Source organism: Sycon ciliatum, chromosome 1, assembly GCF_964019385.1.
Source record: "Sycon ciliatum chromosome 1, ocSycCili1.1, whole genome shotgun sequence".
In the NCBI taxonomy this organism is placed as follows: Eukaryota; Metazoa; Porifera; class Calcarea; order Leucosolenida; family Sycettidae; genus Sycon; species Sycon ciliatum.
In genome coordinates, this window is record NC_088643.1 from 10,935,592 (window position 1) to 10,958,642 (window position 23,051).

Sequence of the window (23,051 nt, forward strand, 5' to 3'; positions counted from 1 at the left end):
ATGACAGCAAAGTCCGAGGACACAACATCCCGCCAGCGCTTCTTGGGACCATGTTGCGGGCGTTTGCAGGGCAGTTCGCCGAACAGCATCTGCTTGGGCAGCCGGGTCTCCTTCATCCGTGCAACATGACCAAGCCACCGCAAGCGGTGCTTCCTGATCACATCGGCCATGTCGACGTCCACCCCTGCCAGCTCACTCAGCGATGCTGACGACAATCCACACACACACACACACACACACACACACACACACACACACACACACACACACACACACACAGCAGCCCACTTGTTCACATTCCGAACACGACGGTACTGCAGAGCTGTACACTGCATAGCCATAGGTCGACAACTTACTTGTCAGTACAGAGCAAGGTTTAGATACCAGTACATGCACAATGCACAGAGCCCATGGCCTGGGCGCAGCAGGTACGGCCATAACCAACAGCAAACCAGAAGCACATGTACCATAAAGTACCGCCAGAGCGCCCCACCATCTCGTCCTTGCGTGGGCGTATTGTGGAGGTGGTGTCCTGTCTGTATAGTGTAGGTCATACAACACGAACTATTGTACACACATTGCACGTTGTGGAGTCAATCCGCACTCAATTTATCTTCTAGCGGACACAAGCTCCACACAAAAACCTGCTAAGTGTGACCTGGTGTACTAAGGTTCTCGCACCGTACACACTTCGCTGCACTCTGCCATACAATTTTCATTTTCCTGGCCGTGAAATCAAGGTGGGGCGCTCTGGCGATGCTTTACGGTATATGAATGATTATGTCTTTAATAATCCAGACTAGTGTGCAGTGTACGCATGCATCAGACTCAGAGGTATCTCGCACAACCAGCCAAGAAGACACAGTCATCTGTATTGAACGCTTTCGTTCCCTTCTTAACAACATACTACAGGAATTGGAATGATGAAATTACTCAGGAGACCACAACTATAAAGGTTGAGTATAATATGTCAGACAAGTTTGTTCGATGAGAAGCGCAAAGAGAGCGGAAAGAAAAGGAAAGGGATCTGACAGGGCGACACACCAGCGGTTGCAAGAAGAGAGAGAGGGAGAGAGAGAGAGAGAGAGAGAGAGAGAGAGAGAGAGAGAGAGAGAGAGAGAGAGAGAGAGAGAGAGAGAGAGAGAGAGAGAGACAGAGAGAGAGAGACAGAGAGAGATACTGTCTTGTCAAACAGATTGCAAGATCAGAATAAAAGTACACAGCAAGTATTTCTAAGTCTAAGGCTTCGATGAGTGCATCGTGCCCACTGACCATGGTGCCAGGTCAGGCTTACGTAGAACTCTGCGAGAGAAGAAGAATATAATTGATATCTGGAATAATGAAGTACACGAAGACAAAGGCACCTGACGAGCATCAGCAGAGGCGATATCCGTAGGAGCAAAGGAGCTTGGGGAAACGTTGAAGTGCACGGGGACTAGTCAGACGGTGGAGAAGCAAACGCACTGGGCGAGAAAACAAAAACAAGACTGCTGGAGGCAAACATACAGTGCCTGTAAACCGGTGGTGAATAAATCTAAGGGAAGTGTTCGTTGGTGGTCATTAATCTGGGTAATCTCGATAGCGGACAGAGTCATTGGTTTGGTGAACGAAGGCCGACGATTTGCGCACGGCCAGGAAAGAGTACAGTACAGAATGGAGGTCGGGCGCCTGGCAGATTCTCAGTGCCCGTCGGGAGAGGCGTTCACGCGGGATGACTGCGGAGACGCACGCTCGGCGCTCCTTTGTGCTGGCACTGTAGTGTGGTGGCAGTAATACTAATACATGTACATGGTACTACTAACGCTACACCGGATACATGTACAGGAAATTACTACACGGGATTCACGTACAGGATACTAAGGATACTTACAGTACAGGGTATGGTGTTAGAACATGCTGTCAACCACACAACATGTACAGGATCCTATATACACAGAACTATGTACACCGCAAGTCTCACGGATGGGAAGGAAAGTTGGATAAACGGACGGAAAATAAACGGACGGAAAATAAGCGGCCAGTCAATGACCCCAACCTAGTGTTACAACACGCATAAGTACAGCGAAGAGCTGCCCGTCTAAAGTTGGACAGCCACTGCCATATCCAAACCTTGTACGCACGCTTTACCGCACGCTCAAGGTTGGGGCGAAGAGCAGCTCGAGGACTACGCGAACGAGGGCACGGCGCGACTACGAGCCATTCAGCGTCCAGTCGTAGGCCAAATACGATACCTTGGGGTTCGCCGCCATGACTGTATCAAACTCTTGCTTGAGATCACAGGATCCCATGTTGTTGCCTACAAACTGAAGAATCTACAGTGCAAGAAAGAAAGAAAGGAAGAAAAAAAGGAAGAAGAAACATTGTTAGCGACTCACTATTTACAATTGTTAGAATCACATTTCCTGACGATCACATAGTGTAATACTCGAATTGCAAGAAAAGCTTTGTTCTGCTTTCTTCGCACTGACACCCGACTGAGTGAGAAAGGTGGTGAGGGGGTGAGAGGCAATAAAATAAACAGGGCTTGAGAGTTCTACGTCACAGCCAGGTCTGAGCCACAACAGCGCTGACGTTTGGATCCACTTGAATCTAGTTCTTGTGTGGATCCATGCATGCTTCGGTGGCATTCCTTCACAAAACAGTGGGACCTACCCGCCGCCCTCCTGGTCAGGTCTCATTTCTGGTGCAGGAAAAGTCACACCTGGATGTGACAAGAGGGACCTGCCTACCATGATCTACTGTGTTATGGTCAGAGACTCTGAGTGGATCGAACTTGACCCAGAAGTCAGTACTTGTTGCAGTCTGACATAGCTATCAATCCCTATTTCTTGCGCAGTCAAGGACCGATGGTCAGCAGGGAATGCGCTCACCGGCATACTAGTACGTGACCCTCTGCCTCTGGTATCAACAATGCATGCATCATCACACGATGTAGTCCCAAACTCCAGGGCTACAGCTCCACACCGGGCTTCACGAAAAATAAATAGCATTCGGCAGAACGCAGGGCAATGGGCGCAAAGAAAATAGTGAGCGCAACAGATCGACGCAGAGCAAAGGATCAACATACCTCCTTGGTGTTGCTGCCAAAGTCAGACTTGTACCAGGCCAGTATACGGTTCAGGCTGATCTACACGGCAACAGAACCCAGCAGACACAGACAAAATGGTGTTTAAAGGGACGTACGCATCAATTTCCCGCCACTAGGTTTTGCGGGGCAAGTCTACTACAACTGTACACACTCTGATACCAACTCTGCATAAAAGATCATAAACTTTATACGGTCTACATACTCAATCTGCAGACAGCATATAAATGTGCTAAAACGGGTTGTACATTCCAATTATCGGACAACTTGCCCCGCACAAAGGTGACGGCCATCTTCGATGCATACCTCCCACTAAATAAGCAAAGCAGTGCTGCCATCCACATAGAGCCAACGCAAACGGACATCGAACATCGGCAGCTCACCTCGTTTTTCTCGACAGAGACCTGGACCCCTCCATCTTGTAAGAAAGAGTTGGCAGCCAAAGAGAGTTCCTCGTCAAGACCCTGAACCAAAACAAGACAAAGAAGAACAGAGGCAATACATTGGACAAAGACACATGTCTGCTGTATAACAGTGCATTTATGTAGTTACATTTGACCAAAAGAATGTCACGGTTCGCATCAGCCTCGGGTAGAGGCTGAGTTTTCCGCATCCGTAGGAACGCCACCACCCTTCAAGGATCAAGGCGCAGATGCAGCTCCTTTTAAAAGCGGTGTGGGGGGGGGGGGGTAGATCAGACCCACCAAAGTAGTCGAAGACCGAGAATCCCATTCGTTGCATCCATGCTTTCCTCCAAAACCCATCATGTGTAAAGGCTTAGCACACTTGTTGCGCGACCGGTTTGGCCAATCACCGTAAGCTTTGCTGTAGAGACCTAACAAGGCCATGCACGCTAGCTGTCCGGGGATTGGGTATTTCGCTCCCTCGCCTTGTGTCCGGTTTCGGCCTTAGCGATTCGCATAGGAAAAGTTGAACTGAAATGCCACCAACAGCATCACGATCAGATTCCCAAAGGAAAAGTTGAAATGAAAATGCCAACATCAACACCACCATCATTGTCTGCTTACCAGTGCCGTGTAGGTCTTGATCGGTGGGCAGCTCTTGGCACCGCACACCAGCGCAAAGTGAATGCGATAGTCCGGCTGTTCCACGATGCTGATGCGGCGCGGGTCGGTCTTGCCGAACGGCTTTCTCAGCGCGCCCACTCCCTTCTTGTTGCCCCGGAGAATGCCGTTCTCAATGTCCTGCAGCGAGTAAACGTGACCTCCGATCGTGTAACAGCTGGTGTTGAAAAACTGCAGACAACACACAAAAAAACAGCATAAACTCTGGTGCTGAAAAACTGCAAACGCACGAAGCAGAGCACAAGCAGAGCACAAACTCAACAGTGTTGCAGTCAACTTGATGTACATGTAGAAGAGAGATGACCGGAAAATAGAACGCTGCATGGCTCATGCAGTGTGTGTGTGTGTGTGTGTGTGTGTGTGTGTGTGTGTGTGTGTGTGTGTGTGTGTGTGTGTGTGTGTGTGTGTGTGTGTGTGTGTGTGTGTGGGTGGGTGCAACTGTGCTTGAAGGGGACGGTTGCACTTTTTGTAGCTCCGTTTTATCTGAGTTTTCAGTCGTTCCTCTTACTAGTCTTAGGCCACGGGGTGGCTCTGGGTCCACCAGAGTCGCCCCTGGCGTGTTTCTGAATTTGCTGGAGCGAGAGTTCCGCGATGCGGTCGCCAGGGCAGTATCTTTTCTGTCACGACCGTTGTCGTCCTCGTCTCTCCATTCGTGGTGGTGTAGCTGACCCCCGAATGGTTTCAAACTGCAAAGCTCGGAGTACAGTGGCAGAGGCATGAGCTGTGAGTGGAGACGGTTGCTGGAGATGGATGGTGATGCATGGAGAAGAGTTACGCTGCCTGACGACGCGTGGGAAATTGTTTGATCCTGCAATTTCAGTTCGAGCGCGGTGGACTTCTAGACGATGTGTCCCCATGGCTGTTTTTCAATGCTTGACCTATTGCTGATATCCCTGCGTGGGATGTTCTTCCAGTGGAGTCCAGGTGAGACTTCGGGTGCCCACACTCCATCACCTGGTTGATTGTTTCGGAACTGCAATAATACAGGTTCAAATAATTATTGTTTCCTTTTTGTGCGTATCTCTAGCTCTTGTCATCTCTCTTTCTATACGTCGCACACCAGATGTACTACTATCGCTGTCTTTCTCCTGCTATCTCTCTCTGCTTGCTGTTTTTTTTTTTTTTTTGTTGCCACTGTCCCTCATCATACCCATGCTTGGGTGGAGGGCGGCGTGACCCGTTAGGGTAGCTGTCAATACAGTACAGTACAGTGTGTGTGTGTGTGTGTGTGTGTGTGTGCGTGCGTGCGTGCGCGTCTTCTCTCATCATTATGTAGTGGGAGATGATTGTCATCATGTGCACGACGACTGAAGCGATCTTGAACTTACTTTCTGCCTGTCCCAGGCACTCTTGGGAGGGCCACGCTCCACATTTGCGTGGATGACAAGCGCATTGTAGACGTTGATGAAGAAGGCGATCTTCTCGGCGTTGTCCGTCAGCTTGCCAATGTCCAGCCGCAGTAGCTCGGCGGTCAGCTGCTCGTACTGCGAGAACAGCTTGCTTGAAGCCAGCGATGTGTAGTCGACGTGCTACACGCACAAAACAATGGAAAATAGCATACTGCTTGCCTGCACCTTTGAAGCCATGGCTTTATAAGTTAATTTATAACTGAGAGACTGACTTTACAACCGAATATACCGTCATGGCTTTATTTATTTTATTCCAAGCAATACATGGCTGGGGTAGCCAATGACCACTTTGCGTGGCGATTGCAGGGTTTTTATAGCCAACCACGGCTAACAAGGAAAAGAGTAGGAAGTCAAAAAGAAGAGAAAAAGAAAGAAGCAAATATGGACTAAAATTGTGGTCTACTGGGGGGGGGGGGGGGGGGGGGGTGTCTTTAAAGGTGAGGACATACGCAGGGGCGTCGGAAGGTATTCCACATTGATGCGGCAGCATGAGTAGGTGGGGGTCCTTCCCCATGAAAATTTTAAGGGAAATTGGACCCAAATAGCCCATATTTCATTGCTTCAAAAGTCACGAGATGAAATTATTGGTGCGGCTTTGGCCGGACCTGCCGCACCGGTTCCGACGCCCCTGATACAGTACCAGTTTCATGCTTCACATTTTCCCCAAAACCGCTGTAAGTGCATTGCCTCTGTGAGATCAAGGGCATCAGATTCCCCTCCCCGCGGTGGCTAGCTAAGGTGAGTAGAGATCCGACACGCCACCAGACGTCAGTGAATCCACAAGGAGGACGATGTGTGCGGTTACATGCTGGTAGCACAGTGCTGGTAGCACAGTGCTGGTAGCACAGTGCTGGTAGCACAGTCCTGGCTCCAATTCCAAGCGTGCTCTGAATACTGTAAAGCGACAAACTTTCGCGGGGCGCGAAATTAGCGTTTTCATAAATTGAGCTGGTTCACGATGAGAAACTTTTGCGATTCTATCTCTTCAGTCGGATCTTGTACTGTCTACAATCAACGTATAGAGAGGTTTGCGGCGGTTTACATTCGCGAATGTGTGAAGGTCGCGAAAATAGCGAAATTTAATCTCAAGCGAAAGTCGCTCACTTTACAGTACGGAAACTGTGAAATTATTGCGATGGTCTAATTTCTGCGAAATTCGCGACAGCGTGGAAATCGCGAAATTTAGACAGCGCGAAAAGGAGATCCATGAAAGGTTTAGCAAGAATGCCACAGGTTTAGCAAGAATGCCATTCTGCAGTCGCAAAATTAAAACCTCGCAAACCTGTCCAGATTCTGAAAACGCGAACTAAAAACGCCGCGAAAATTTCACCCTTTACAGTAGTGCATCCATACAGTTGCGCTCGGTGAAATCCAACCCAAAGTGCAACGCTTGCGCCCTGGACCAGTTACGATTACATCATCGTATTTGTACATCATGTGTACGTCCAGCCGGATGCGTGGCGCTTCCAGGGCGTCAAGGGCCGCGCAAGTTGAGGGCGCCAAATACGCACTCCGGGTCGGATTCCACCGAGCGCAACTGTACATGCATGCGTACCAACAAAAGCAGCACGGAAGCCATATTGTTTCGACTAGGCCTTTCGTAGAATTACTTTTCAAGTCGAATACAGCGGTGATACGGTACGAAAGGCCTACCAGTAATCGAAACTATAATGGCCTCTGTGCTGCGTGTGTTGGTCTGCTTCCGTCCAACCAAGAATTTATTCCTACATACATACTGAATCTGCGGACAGAACTGTTTCGTCCTTTGTGTGTGTACATACATACATACATGTACAGCACACGGCATGCACCGCGTGTAGTGAGCTCACTGCGACACTTACCCGTCCATCGATTGAGAGATAGTCGTTGTAGAGCAGCACAATGGAGCTGCGCAGGACTTCGGCTACTTCCGTGGCTGTGGGTTTAAGGGTATGCACACATACAGGTACATGTACATAGTCGGTGACAAACCGAGAAACAGACAGACAGACAGACAGACAGGCAGACACACACACACACACACACACACACACACACACGTGCACATTCCAGCTTGATAAACGGCTGCAGGTAGAGACCAGGCACCAGCAGGTCTCAATCTCATGTACGTGAGTTAGAATCAAATCACGTACTATGAAAAGATCTACGATATGCGTGGCTGCTGTGATATGCCCACCCCCAGTGTATGGTCCACGTCCCATACGATCATACTGTAAGACCAGTAATGTTAACTGAAGGCCGAGTTTTCCGTATCCGTAGGAACGCCACCACCCTCTATGGATCAAGGCGCAGATGCAGCTCCTAAGCGGTGCACGCAAACACGGCCAGCAAAACGAGGGCCAATGAGAACAAGCTCTCTCCTTGAAAAAGACATCACAAACAATAGGACTTGATGAGAAAATATCGGGCTCAACGTACCAGACTGAGGTTCACACTCTGAGTGGTGCTTGGTGTTGAGTGAGTTGCTCTCGTCGTCGTCCAGTAGCCGGTAGAAGAAGTAGCCGTCCTTGAAGTCGTGGTCGTTGCACACGTGATGGCCAAACTTGCGGCTGATGAGCTTCACGCCAATCTCCAGGGCCTCGCTGCGCTCTACATAGCAAGCCCACAAGCAAAGCAAGACACGTTATCAGCCATTAACCCCTTGCACCAGCAACAGCAGCAGAAAGGACAAAAAGTACAACATTTGCTTATCGCTTCCGCTCTTTTTCTCCTTTGTTTTAGCTGTTCTATACGGGTGCCCTGCGTTCTCTTTCTACAAAGCTTTTAACACTTTGTCTGCATGTTTTCTTTGTGCTGGATGTGCTACAGATAATTATGAAGATTCCGGATAAATCAGCGAAATACAGTTGTAGCGTATCAAATTACCACTCTGAGCGAACTGATGCGTTTTTAGAAAAAAATTGATCGCCTGGCAAACAACTTGAACAACGATGTGGGCATTTGTTTGCTACATGTTCAATACCCGTGTCTCCTACTACAGTCCATTCAGAAAAAGATGGACTTCTAGCTTTTGGCCATAAATGGGTCAAACTTTGAGTTTTTTTAGAATTTTTTTCTGCAATCCCCTATGGAATCCTCTTCCAATTATGTTTCTGAAGTCTATTTGTCCAAAAAGCAAGCCATAACAAGAATAGGATATCGGCCAGGTTTTGCCCCAGAAGCATTGAATTGGAAAAAGCCATCAAAATCCAGGCCGTTTGACCCTGCCTGCAACAGTGCATTGTGGGGTTCGAACCCCAGTTCAGGTACCCTTTTTGGACTCTTTTTCAACTTTTTCAAAGTTCAAATTTCGCAGCACTGCACTGTGTACAATGAAATCACGAAAAATCGCCAAATACGGGAGCTCGCCAGAGCCAGAGCCCATCTTTTTCTGAATGGACTGTAATCGTGGCGTTTCGACCGGGTTTGAGCCAGATTGGGATACCACTGAGCACGCAACCCCAATCCAATTGTGTGGGAGAGATCGTGAATAGCAACTGAATAGAGCGATTGTCATTTGACAACCCCCCTTTCTTTCTATAATGCAGTTTCGTGATGTCCATAAATTTCTTACTGAACTAATCAACACCTGAGAAGTGTATCGAGCAGCTAATACAGACTAAAATCTGCCACGTCTTAGGGGTCGTCCATAAATATCGAACTTTTTTCACAAAACGAAATAATTTCGTTATGGGGTGGGAGGGGGTTGACCAGTTTCGTTTCAGAAAACATTGATTCATGTACATGGCCGTTGTATGTCAACATTTTTTACGTTCTGAGGGGGAGGGAGGGAGGGGTTGGGTCTAAACTAAAATAATTCGTTTGGTGAAAAAAGTTCGATATTTACGGACGGCCCCTTACCGATCTCTTTTGTAGTACAGAGCCAGTCGACAAGTTCTCTGCCGACGAAGCACTGCTTGTAGAGACGCAGGTGATAGTAGCGGTCGGCGATCAGATCCGATTTGCGGATCTCACGAACCAGCAGCGCGTACTCGTCCTGCTCGCATTGAAACTGAAAATCGGTGTAATCGTCTGCATCGTACGAGAAGCATCCATGCGCACACACGCACACTCGCACACACACACACACACGCACACACGCACACACACCGGATACTCAAAACCAGAGGGGGGGGGGGGGGGGGGGAGGGGACTACCTAAGTGCACATAGGTGTGGTGAGAAACTGCAGCTGGTGGCCAAATCAAGTAGCAAGGTGGTGTAACATGGTTCAATACTCTTCCGCAGCCTTTGGTCAATCCTTAAAAAATCAATCAGCTTTCACTTGCCAGAAGCCGAATACACACAGTCACTGGACACTTGCCCACTAATCAACAATCCATTAAAGAAATTCACAGTTTGCTTGAGACTCAGACTGAGTTTTCAGCATCCGTAGGAACGCCGCCAACCTGCAAAGATCTAAGGTGCAATCCTTAAAATGAAAATCAATCAATCAGTCTTCCCTTGCCAGGAGCCGAATACACGCAATCACTACGCACTTGTCTAGCAAACAACAATGCTAAAGAGGAACACCAATGGCCCGTGCAAGTCTATGAAGCGGGGGTCTAGCTTACCGAGAACGTCGAACTCCCGCTCCTGCCGTGGCACCTTGGGTGCAGTGTCCGGCGCCCTGTTCTCCAAGACCTCTTGCAGGAAGTCGTCGATGGACTCATTTGATATCTGCCAGCGGAAATGCATGCAAAAAGGCCACAAATCCAGATGAACCTATGGTTGCATTGTTAACTCAACTCAACGCAATGATATCTGAAGTAGACAATCATAGAGTTCTGGCAGGACTTTATGGCTGAATCAAGGCCGAGTGCATACGGCCAAGGGCGCAGGCCAAGGCGCGTAGCGCCGAGGCCTGCGCCCGCGGCCGTGCGCACGAGGCCTTGATGAAGGTGGAAAGTCCTGCCAGAACTCTATGATCGTGTTTCAGGTTTCCACTTACATCCTTTGAGCCGCGTAGACGGTATAACTATAAGCGCGATACCACATACTGACATAGAGTGGAGGTTGGGGACGTGGTGGCTAGACCTGTTGCCTTTTTTCTTTGCTCAATGCTCAAGAACAAGTAGGTTGGTCGGGGACGTGGTGGCTACACTATCACTCCTTTGCTGACACGCGATGATCTTATCAGTTTTCGCTTACATCAGTACATGAAGGCCTCGTGCGTAGATCTACTGTGCTACGCGCCTTGGCCAGCGCCCGGGCCTTGGGCCTGCCTGGCCGTACGCTCATCGGAGTCATGGTCATGTTTTCACTGGCATTCTTTGAAACTGTATATAAGCGCGACACCACCTAGGGGTGGAGGTCGGGGACGTGGTGGACGGATCTCTTGCCATTTTTTTAGAAGAAGTAGTTGCAGAATTGCCAAAGCTCATGCGTACGGCCGCGGGCGCAGGCCTCGGCGCTACGCGCCTTGGCCTGCGCCCTTGGCCTTGATTCATGGTCAGGTTTCACTTGCGAACTGTATATAAGCGCGACACCACCTAGGGGTGGAGGTCGGGGACGTGGTGGACGGATCTCTTGCCATTTTTTTAGAAGAAGTAGTTGCAGAATTGCCAAAGCTCATGCGTACGGCCGCGGGCGCAGGCCTCGGCGCTACGCGCCTTGGCCTGCGCCCTTGGCCTTGATTCATGGTCAGGTTTCACTTGCGAACTGTATATAAGCGCGACACCACCTAGGGGTGGAGGTCGGGGACGTGGTGGACGGATCTCTTGCCATTTTTTCCAATTATTTACTCCTCAGGTTAAGTCGTCCTTTGATGCTCGTACTCGTAGACTGTATATAAGCGCGATATCACCTAGGGGTGGAGGTCGGGGACGTGGTGGCAAGAACTCTTGCCATTTTTCCCTTGGCCTTGAAGAAGAAGAATGTTTTGAATTGTTTTCAGGTTGTAGCTGTTTAGTTTTGTCACTCCTTTACTGACACGCGTACAAACCTGTTGTCAACATCGCCATTAGCTTGTAGAATACTGGATTGCTTACTACATGTAGCCACCTTTGCTACCTTACATCATAGTACTTGTATGTTTATTACATCAATGAACAGAACTGGGCATGAGGTCATGTCTACAGGCATGCCCAATCTACACGATTGTAGACCTGGTTTCAACCATGTACTTACTCTACTCTCCTCCAAAGCCAAGGACGGCAAGGTCCTGAGATGAACTGAGATGGCAACGGAAAACTGACGCAGACCCCTGCACTGTAGAGCTAGGCTGACAGCGTGCGGGCCTTTATCGGCTCATCAAGGCCACCGCGGGAACGTCGCTCATTGGCTACAACCATGGAAACGGCACTGTAAAAACCTGAATATGACAATCGCTACACTGTCATTCCGTACGGGTGTGTGTGTGTAATGTGCGTGCGTGCGTGCGTGCATGTGTGTGTGTGTGTGTGTGTGTGCGTGTGCGTGTGCTTATATCAGATCCACTCTGATTTAGCCACCCACACTAGTACTAGTAGTAGCAAGTATTACCTTCACTGGGGCAGGGGTAACTGCAGTTGGATCCCGGGATGGATACCTTGATGCCGTCACTCCTTTTTCTGCACCTTGTCCTCACCCACATATTGAGGTGTGGTGAGCCCATAAGTGGGATCATTTTCAAGTCCACCCAGAGTTTTTTTGGGGGGGGGGGGGGGCGTTGGGCGGTTCCACAGCCAATTGAGTTATCTTTCCAAGATTCCTTTTGAGTCTCTCTCCCCTCTCCCGGGGAGATCCACGTGACCAGTTTTGGCAGTGAGCAACAAGTACAAGTACAAGTGTGTGTGTGTGTGTGTGTGTGTGTGTGTGTGTGTGTGTGTGTGTTTGTGTGTGTGTGTGTGTTTGTGTGTGTGTGTGTGTGTGTGTGTGTGTGTGTGTGTGTGTGGCCATTTGTGTGTGTGTATGCAAGAAGGCCACAAATCCAGGTGAACTTACATTCCTTTACGGATGCGTTGTTCATCTAACGCAACACAATAATTATCTGAAAATGAAAACCGTTAAACTGCCCTTCCGTACAGGTGTGTGCAGCTATGAGTAAAAACTCTCAAACACAAGATCTCATTCAGGACCAGACATGTCGTTTGAGTTATTGATGAATATGAAATAGCACAATGTACATGCACTGCTTTAGGTCGAATTTCACCCGGCACAGCCGTAAATGTGTTGTTACAGAAGCTACATGCATGCACAGTAAACCTGAGAAGACGACCGCTCTGATAGCCCGACCACCTGTCCCAGAGGATCACTACAACTAGGACCAAGGCATGTCATTTCCAGTCAAATGACCGTGGATAGGACGGCCACCTGTACACGGGGACCACATTTGCAAGGTCCATTGAGCAGTCACCTCAGACAGGTTTCTCTGTAGATGTTTTTCTCCTCAAGTCAAGTCTCCACATACCGTAGTGTCTTGTATAAAAGCCTGTCCCGTATAGAAGCCTGTTTTGAATAGTAGCCTGATTTTGAAGATACACTGTCGGCACATAAGCCTGGTTTTAGTATAGACATACATAGAGATACGTGGTTCGAATAGAAGCCTGACTTGAATAGAAGCCTAGCACTGACATCGGCTTCTGCAGGAATAAGCCTGGCGTTTATACGCGACATTACGGTATCCTCCGCACTACCGCTAGCCCAGTAACTGTCGTCTGGAACGCCTTTCCTATAAAAAGCGGTCTGTGAGATTGCTGAGCACAATACTACGTGTAGTACACAGTAGAGTGCCGAATATCCAAACGATCAATTATACGAAACGCCTAGTCAAACCGGTTGTTGGAGGGGGGGGGGGGGGGGGGAGGGGGGCAAAGGGGAATTTTCCAGTGCTTTCCAACCCACGATATTATGATGCTGGTGCACACAGGTAGCCAGACAGCTGGCGTTGTCGAAACTTATCTCATTGCCAGGAGTCGGAGTGTTTATTTTGTCCTGCGTTTAAATACTGCCAAAAGGGAATGAGAAATACTGAAGGTCATAAGTGAATGAGCATGTTTGTTTTTTAGATGTGTGCATGCCCGCTCCCTTATCCAAACATATTATACTCCTCATGCGAACCCAATGGAATCGGCCTGCGCCCCAAGGGGTGCGGACAAGCGACACTCAACTGTAATTGAACACGGTAAAGGTTGTTTGTGACATGCGCTGCATCCATACATGTCGTAGTCATCAGAAAGTTCGAGACACTAACCGCAGCTTCCAGTGCCTCAAAGCCACCAAGATGCTTGTCGTTGAAGAATATCTGCGGTACAGATGTCTTTCCGCCTGTCATGTCCAACATCTCCTGTCGGTGAGTGTTCGGCACATCGTCAAGATTGATGATGATAAAGGGCAAGCCCAGAGAAGACAGCCTGGACACCGCTCGACGGCAGTACGGGCAGCCTGATATGGTGTAGACAACAATGCGACCTCGGATAGGCTTGGTGGTGCAGTCAACATCCGATAAAGTACTGGAACTACATTTAGAAGGCTTCACCGCGGAGGACATCGTGACCAAAACACAGGAACACTGATTCGAAAATTAGAGGCTCGTATCCATCAACTAGTTTCTCCTTCTGGGAGACTGAGAGTACTCAACAGACGATAACTCTCCCAAATCACTAAGGTTAGGAGTGTGTGGACGAAATGAGAAACTGTTCCACGTCAAAAGTCAAAAGGGAAATTCAAAATCATACACTGAACCACCATCTGTTACTGCTCTGCCAGTTCTGGCTTCGTCTTGCTTTGTTGTTTCTCTTCTCTTCAGTTCAACCAGGTTGGAAATTATTATTTTCATTTCGAAATTTTGTAGATCTACCGTACGGTATACAGTATGCATTTTTTTAGATCTACCGCTTTTGAGTTTTGTAGACCAGTCGCGTATGGACTACCCGGTACTACTCGCTGTAGACCATCCATAACCATGATGACCAGTCAGATAACCACACAGGTCAAGGAGGTGCAAGAGTCACAGACTCGCACTGTAACTCTTGACTTGAGATTGTAACTCTTCACTCGTGTCTTGTAGGACTACAAGACACGAGTGAAGAGTTACAATCTCAAGTCAAGAGTTACAGTGCACAGTGCGAGTCTGTGACTCTTGCACCTCCTTGACCTGTGTGGTTATCTGACTGGTTATCATCAGGGAGTCGTAAAATATATTTACGACTCCCTGGTTATCATGGTCATGGATGGTCTACGAAACTACAGCGAGTAAAAAAAACTGACTATGCAATATTTGGCCAAAAAACATACCGTTTGTCAGAACGATAAATCAGCCCCCACATATGTACATAAACGTTTTTACTCTGCAGCTTCAACGCTATTTGGGTGATCAAGGTACGAGTACAGTAAAAATAGCGTTACCGGTGTTTGCTAAAAGGGTGTCTACTACCAGGGAGTAGTAAAATACTTTAATATTTTACTACTCCCTGCTACTACTAACTGACTAAAGTACACTACAACACGTAACCAGTCACACCTCCTCGATCAAATCAAAGAAGATTCTCTGGCAGCACCACCTTGATCCTTGATCTGCCCGGCGCAACAAACAAAAACCCTGGGCCAGCAACGCATGGCACTTTCTACAGTGCCGCACAATGAAACCCGAGGGCGTGAGCCAACTCGTGGCGGCCACTGTGCAGCCCTAGACCTGCAAACACTCCTCCGAGCTGTGCTCTGGTGGTGGGCGCTGACTTATTCACACAAACAAACACCCACACACGCAGACACGTAGCACAGACAACCCGACGTCACAATGTAGTGAAGAAGACAGAAACTGTGTTGCTTTCACCAAGTAGAGAAACGGTGGCGGCATTAGCAACTATCTCATTCAGACGCTGCTGTACAACAGGTACCTCACAGCAGAGAACCTGAGAACAGGGACATGAGCACAGCAACACATCCTCAACGAGAGGAAAGTCAAAGAATGAGATCTAAAAGCGAACAACTCCTACTACTACTGCCAAGGAAAGAATTCGAAGAGTACAAAATCAGTTCCTAGGATAAGTTACAACCAGCCAGTACAGCGGCGTGCTCCGTCAGTACACACCTCGGCTGGAATAAATACGTCTGCGTGTATCATTGGCGATGTTCCAGAGTCGAAACAGACAGAATTCGCCACCAGAACGGTGACATAAGCAGCCCAATGAGCATAGTTGCTAGGCGAACACACCCTCCAGCTGCTATGCCCTAGGTCAGGGCTGCGGTGGTGGTGGTGATAGTGGTGAGGACTACAATGGTGTTGATGACGGTAGAGCAGTTAGGAGAAGTTGGGCACCTCGGGGTATGTGCAGCCACTCCTCTGGATGATCAGGTTGGCAGCATAGTGTGCACAGCGTACACACTCGCTAGTCTCGGATCCGCGCACAAGCTCGGAGAGGTATCCTGGAGAACAAGAATGGCAGCAGAAAACATGCTGTCTAGTTTCAGGTACATCGCCCAAATTTCAACAACGTATTGAAAACACACCACACGACTTGACTGTCTACAGCACTGTCGAGCACTGGTATCGAAAACGGGCAGGCTGGAGTTTCAACAGAGCTAAAGGAACGTGCAAGCCTCGGGTCACACTGGGGCCACACAACTAATAAGAATATCTCCTGGCTGGAGCGATGCACCCCACGTGTTTCGGGGTCCGGCAGCGTGATAGCAAAGAAACCCTGCTGAGCATTGCTGCGCATTGAGACGAGAACACTGCGACACCTGTACACGTCCAAAGTTAGCGGCGGCAAAATAGAACCGAGGACACGTCGCACCAGTTACGCTAGCATAGTGTAGCAACCAAGCCCAGTGTATGTGAGTGGAATAGCAATGAATTGAATGAATCCCGGAATCATCGCCACACATCATCAAAGTCACAAGGGGTTTCGATGACCTGCGACGATGACAGTGGCATCCATTCTATTCAATGCTATCGTCTCCACGTCGTCAACTCGTTGCATACTTGAGCAAAGCAAAAGCAAACAGTTGTCTCACCTCCAACGAAAGCATCACCCGCACCGTTGGTGTCCACGATATCGTCAGCAGCGATCTCAATGACTGCATACTCCTGCACACTGTCACCTGTCAGGCACATCAGCAGCAAAGAGAGGAGATACAAATAATAATAATCAGACGCACCGCTACATGCATTAGTGTAGCCATGATAGCAGAGGGTATTGTCAGGAGCCACCGCTACGCCAGGGTTGTGAACACTATGTCTATGAATGCAGTGAGTATGGGACTAGGGGCACACATTGGCTGGTGCTACAGTACTACTCAATGAAATCCAGTCGAGTTTCTCAAGTACGTGCCGAGCGGTGTGCACCCCTAGACCTGCCAACACTGCGTTGCGGAAAGGTGCACGGCGCCAGCTTGAGTCTCGCGACTGGATTTCATCAAGCAGCACTGTAGTTGTTTCCAGTGTATAGGATGCACAATCGTACGTGGTTTTGGACAGCGCCATTCGCTACTCCATGACTTTCCCCATACATTCTGACTGCTATCAGCAGGCCAGTTCGTCTATCCCATCCACATGCACATGTGCACTTGTGCACACACACACATACCTTGAACAACGATGGTGGGCTTGTCACCCTGGGTGATGACGACCTTGCGTGGCACGTCACCGTTCTCCTTGGCAAGTGCGCTGATCTTGCGGCCGATTTCCTTCAGGTCCTCAGTCTACACCCAGACAAAGGAAAAAAAGAAGAAAAAACCCACGGTGATCATCCAAGTGTTCAGCACACTGAACAACACACGGCTGTGCTTCAGCGGGCCGCATACCACATGCTAAAATAGAGTGGTTTCACAGCTGTCGCATGACCATACACAGCCGCCATGCTAGTTCCAACTCCACTCAATCCCTGCATCTACGGTTCACATGACGTCGGCCATATTGGTTCCACTGTCCACATCACATGATCACTTTCTGCACAACTTTAGTCACACGACCAGCATCTGAAACCACGCTATCGACAAGCACAACAAGAGCGCTGAAGGAAACACATGGATATTGGCCTAGCAGAAGTGTCTCAGACTCCCAGTACACCGCCCGGTACACATCATCGCACAGCAGAAAAGAAATCAACAGGGCTCATCAACACCTAGACCCAATACAGTTGAGTAATTCCAGAAATTTGAGGTGCTGAATATTTCGGTATAAGAGCAAAAGGACAGGTTAGGTGAACAGAAATTTGAGGTACAGAGAAGCAGTTCCCTATTGGATTAGGGGTGTTATAGGGGATTCACACACACGGGTAAACCTGAGGTCACGGGACAAGGTAAAAGTTAGTTCAGACCTTCGGTCAACGGAGTGGGGCCGTTCACACCCGTGGTCGGTTTTGCCTTGGCCGCACGTTTGGCCATGAACTTGTGGCGGGGCAACTAAAAAAATAATCTGTACTGCATTTTTGTAGTACATTCTGTACTGTATCTTGCATTCGCCATGCACGATTTTCCGATGGGCACTGTCTGAAAATGCAAGTTGCGATGCACTCGTACAACTAGGGTTCAGAGTTCTCGCCAAAGACAAGATCTACGCATGCGCGTCTTATAGCCATGGGATTTTTCCCTTGACAAACGCCCCGAGGCCCACGGCCACGGCTTTGCCAATTTTTTTCCCGAGAGGTTCTTCCTTTCCCCCAGTACCATAGTTTCCATAACAACTTTCCCATAACCGTGGTTTTACCCGTGTGTGTGAATCCCCTATTAGTGTTTGGTCGGTGTATTGAAATTTTAGGCATGAAACAGATGCACCGAAGTACCGAAGTTTTGTGAAATTACAGTGTGCTTTTAAATTCAGAGAAGATGACTTACACCAAAGTCCTGGGCCTTGCCGAAAGCAGCCATTTCCTATGGGAAGAGAACAGAAAGCAATACACGATCAGCATTACAAAAAATTCTCCCGAGGAGCGCGCACACAATGTGCTGATGCATAGTCCTTAGCTACGTGCATGATCGAGGAGTGTGCACATGCCAAGCCAATGTAGAATAACACAGAGCGTCAGTGAAACACTGCCATTTGTGTACAAAGCACACTGTATTTAAGTATCTAGGCAAGAGTATTCCTTCTGCTAGATCTGGGATGGGGTTGTGGGACGGCGTAATCCGCGATGTACGTCATTTTTTTGGGTCGGATTTGTGTAATTCCGTAGACGCGGTCCACCACGGAAACACACTTCCCCTACTCATGATGTCACACTATGATGTGCGACACGGATTTCGCCGTCCCAGATCTGATCAGTGAAGTTACGCACTCTGGGGGATTATGGACTCTTGCTGTCAGAGGTACCACAAGCCATTGGGGCATATGCACAAGGAAAGTGTGTGTAAGGCACAAAGTAGCAGCAGCCAGTTGCCTACTCACAGTTTCGTTTCCGAAGAGGATGTCGACGTAGGGCATGACCTTCATCATGGGCTCCAAGAAGAACTGGGACAGGAACGGTGCGGACAGGTTCATGCTGAACGTCTGCAGAACAGCACGGGAGCAAGTACAAAGACAAACACAATAGCGGCAAAGCTGCTTACAGGATCTCTTCAGCAAGGTGGATAGAAACGTCAGGAGCGGATGAATAAAATGCTAGCAATAGACATCTGGCGATACCAGGTCAAATGTGCATGCACAAGCAGAGTCAATGGAGAAATTGTCCAACGGAACAAAAGCCGCCAGTGGCAGTACGGTACTGATTATTATTAGACACAATCTCATAGCATGTGACAAGCATAGCTAATGTACCTTCTTGTTAGCGGCGGCATGCTGGCCAACAGCGACCATGGAGTCCGGTGACACTGTCAGGAAGAATCCCTTGGAGAGATGGAACCAAACACACGTGCAGAGAGAAGAGAAGAAATTTAAATAAATTTGTGTAGAAAGTGATCATGTCATGTGGACAGTGGAGCCAACATGGCCGACATCATGTGACCCACAGATGCAGGAATTCACTGGCGTTGGAACCAAAAAAAGGTGACCCGTCTGGCCGTGTGATAGATGTCAAAACCACTGCATACTGTTTATTTCACCTGCTGGTGAGCGGAGCAAGTACACCTAAGGTACAAAGTCATACAGTGCGCCACACATGCATGTTGGAAAGCCGTAAGGGTAAAGTACGGGGAAAAATGCAGCGACTTGTGCGTTTGGAAAATTGAGTTTTCGGATAGCTCCAGTTGCAGGTAGGACAGCACCTAGTACCTACTCCAATGTAGAAGAAGTTGGCACCCTCGACGAGAGACCAGATTTCCTTCTGGTCCAGATGGTCCTTCTTGTAGCAGTTGGCAGCAGCCAGGTTGGCCACCATGCTCCTGCACAATGCACACAACACGGCACACACAGAAAGGAAGACCAGTTGCGGCAATGCTACACGTACATGTACTGCAGTCAGACTTTAAAAGTGAGTAGCAGTCTAGAGCGGCTGTAAGTGGTGACAAGCACACTCCTAGCGGCACGGTTGATGACAATCACTTATAGGCGATTTAGACTACGGCCAAAATCACATCTGAACTTGAATGTCCATGGTGATGCAGTCGTGTTTCAAAATATATATATGCACATTCGCTGATCAAACACGTCCGAGTCGTAGAAACGTGGTCACAGTTGGCCGTAGTCTGAATGAATAGCCTATTAGTCCTGTATGCAATCTACGGCGCAATAATCAATGAGGTGACCAAGTCAGGCAGTGACTATAAACAAAGATTCAATTTGATTAGTTATCAGTTTGAAAAGCAGCACAAACCAACTGTACATATACACATGCAGCAATAGATCTAGTCAGATGCAGACAACAGAGCTGATCAGGAAGTAGACTCTCAGAGAGAACTGTACCTGTTCTTGCCGGTGATCAGGACGGCGCAGGTACCAGTGGGAGTAGACTCGTCAATACGGTAGTTTGTGTTGACGCCATCACCGGACGCCTTGGAGCTCAGCTCTTTGCCGTATTTGTCATCACCTGAATACACCGACCACAGCAATGACGTGCATCTTAGGTATACAGCTGTTTGCAGTATAGTCGCCACATGGCTGCCACGACAAGAATGAGATATCCAGTGCAACCGCTATTCATAAGCCCGGATTGGGGCGGTTTGGCTACAACATAGGAGTGCAGATCAAGCATGCTCTCACCTCATAGGTATACTCAAATTGAACGAAGGTTTGAACATTATACAAGATTCAAGGTGCTAGCTCGTTTCGAGTGCCAATGCGTTCTAGCTAGACGCCAACAGACAAAGCAGCTTACCAATGCATCCAATGTACCCGGTGGCGTGCTTCTTGTGCAAGAGCCACTAAACACACACGTCACAGAAGAAGACGGTACACATTAATAAGTACATGCATGATACAGAAGTGAATGTAGTGATACTCTCATGAGACATATTTTCCACACCCGTGTGTTATTATCTTCCTAACATACCCTGGTTTCTCATCATTGTGTTGTCTTTGCCCGCAAAAGAGGCTGTTGAACGAATGTAGTTGTTCACCTGAGATTGTTTAATGTGCGGGTAAAGGATTGCTTGTACATGTACACACGCACGCACGGTGGATCAAACTGCATGCTCGCCAGGGAGGTATACCATCTAAAGGGATGAAGACATACCTGTGCTACGCGGATGCTGTTCTGAGTTGCACCGCCGGCAATGTACTCGACCTTGTGGCCATCGACCAGATCATCATAGCTGCAGAACGAGCAAGAAGGTGGAAAATGCCATCTCAAACTTGGCCGACAATCGCCACCGCATCCAAGACGATTGTAATCATCAGAAACAGTACAACCGTGTGATGGAGAATATTCGACACATGCACACAAAAATCAAGCTACTGCCCTAGGACCTGTATGCCCAACAGGAAAATAACAACTGGCGATCGTCTTCTCACATGGTCTGATGCTTGTCCTCGGCAAGGATAGCGTTGTTGGCCTCCAAGCCATACCTAGGCACAGGAAAAAGCAAGCAAAGGATGCAAGAGATTGAAGTGAAGGAACAGGATTAAAAATACTTCGGGGGAAAGCATACACTTGTTTGTTTGCAACTGGCAACATGGCTACAGTTTACATTGATATTAGCAAACACACCGCAAACACTCACTCCCCTAATTTGACTGCAACCATTGATAACACCAAATGCAGGCAAAGCAGCTTTGGAACCAGGGTTATCACAGGCTTTTAATGCATGTAGTCTTTGAAACCGGGATGACCATTGCACAGTCAGCGCATTCGTTTCCCGAGAGAAAATTCTGTACAAATAGGGTCATTGTCGAAAGCAGGTTGGTCGATGTATCCTGTTTACATGCCCTAATAACGGAAATACAGGGAGTGCTCGATAATGTTCTGCAGCCAGTGCGCTGCGTCAACCAGTCGTGCATGGAACTAGGTCTCGACTGATAGCCAAACAAAACCTTTGCGAACAAAACAACTTCTTCCAGAACATTTGGTACACGAGTGTGCATCTGTTACAGGAGCTTTCAAGCTTGCCACTTTCATCCTCCTTCTGTTTCCAAGCATTTCAATGGACCCATGTGTAGCAGCATGTCACGGAGCTGGCAGTGTCGAAACCTTTTTTTCAATTCACCGGATCGGATAGTGTAGACAATCAGCACACCCTTTGCCTAGCGGTTGACTTACTTTTCCAGAAGTGAAAGCTCAACCTCGGCGGAGATGTCCAGAAGGGGATTTCCCATTCCGAGGAGAATTCCCTCACTAAAGAGTGGGTTGATAAGGGGCACACAAATCCAACAGACGGAGAACGAGTCAAAGTGTGCCGACACGTGGGTGTGTATGAGTAAGCACTACGCGCGCGCGCGCGCACACACACACCACACACACACGCACACACATACATTTTCAAACGCATGCACAGATTCAGACACGCAGGCACAGCAAATGCACCGCACACACCCACTCATGGCAGTTGCCAATGTCCATAAGTTGATAACGATGGTGCGTTCATAACATTGGAGAGACATCAAAATGTTCACGACTGCTGGCGCTAGCCAGTAACGTGCAAAACCCAACAACCAGTTCATACACAGAAGCAAACTCCATACATTGAAGTAGGTCTATGTTCACAAATTCACTGAAGTGCTTGTTCAAAGTCATGATCAAACGACTGGTTCCCATACGGGCCACAGCAAATCTAGCAAATTGCCTCAACTTTGCCACGGCAAACACTTGTATTCATGAAAGCATTCTAGTAGACTACACTGTAGGTGTCGTTCAGTCAGTCCCACTGAGCCTGGGCGTACCGGTGCGTGCAGTGAACTCTTTACAACATTGAGAAAACTCTTCCATTTTTTTTCGAAAAAGGTGCGTTTGGGCTTGCAGCACAACTCAGTAAAGCCAAGGAAAATCAAGGGGAGTGAATCCTGCTTACCGGACATCCTCCGATCTCCTTTTGGCGCTTGGCTCCGACATGATTCCGAAGGAAAATAGAAAAAAGGTTAGGAGAATGGGAAAATAATGTACGGCCACAAGGAGCAAGAGAGAGTTCCTCGTTTTCATCAAAGTCGATTTCGGCGCTTCCTTTTGTTTTTTTCGCGTTCGGCACTCGCGCACCGGTGCACCGCG

At 48.5% G+C, this 23,051-nt stretch overlaps 2 protein-coding genes across 2 annotated transcripts; both read right to left on the reverse strand.

Annotated features, from left to right (window-relative positions):
* Window positions 1-880: 880 nt before the first annotated feature.
* On the reverse strand, window positions 881-14,346 carry LOC135813068 (uncharacterized). Its single transcript, XM_065326287.1, has 10 exons — window positions 13,730-14,346; window positions 10,131-10,236; window positions 9,420-9,590; window positions 7,998-8,168; window positions 7,421-7,494; window positions 5,499-5,699; window positions 4,114-4,341; window positions 3,469-3,549; window positions 3,068-3,127; window positions 881-2,312 (listed from the first exon to the last, which is right to left on the reverse strand). Exons 1-10 carry the CDS (start codon window positions 14,024-14,026, stop codon window positions 2,190-2,192), a joined length of 1,512 nt encoding a protein of 503 aa, XP_065182359.1. The 5' UTR covers window positions 14,027-14,346; the 3' UTR covers window positions 881-2,189.
* A 931-nt stretch (window positions 14,347-15,277) lies between these two features.
* LOC135813073 (uncharacterized) lies at window positions 15,278-23,014 on the reverse strand. Its single transcript, XM_065326292.1, has 13 exons — window positions 22,858-23,014; window positions 22,110-22,184; window positions 21,365-21,418; window positions 21,087-21,165; window positions 20,730-20,775; window positions 20,318-20,441; window positions 19,692-19,797; window positions 19,235-19,303; window positions 18,866-18,967; window positions 18,316-18,351; window positions 17,067-17,181; window positions 16,495-16,581; window positions 15,278-15,903 (listed from the first exon to the last, which is right to left on the reverse strand). Exons 1-13 carry the CDS (start codon window positions 22,983-22,985, stop codon window positions 15,779-15,781), a joined length of 1,146 nt encoding a protein of 381 aa, XP_065182364.1. The 5' UTR covers window positions 22,986-23,014; the 3' UTR covers window positions 15,278-15,778.
* Between the last annotated feature and the right edge of the window lie 37 nt (window positions 23,015-23,051).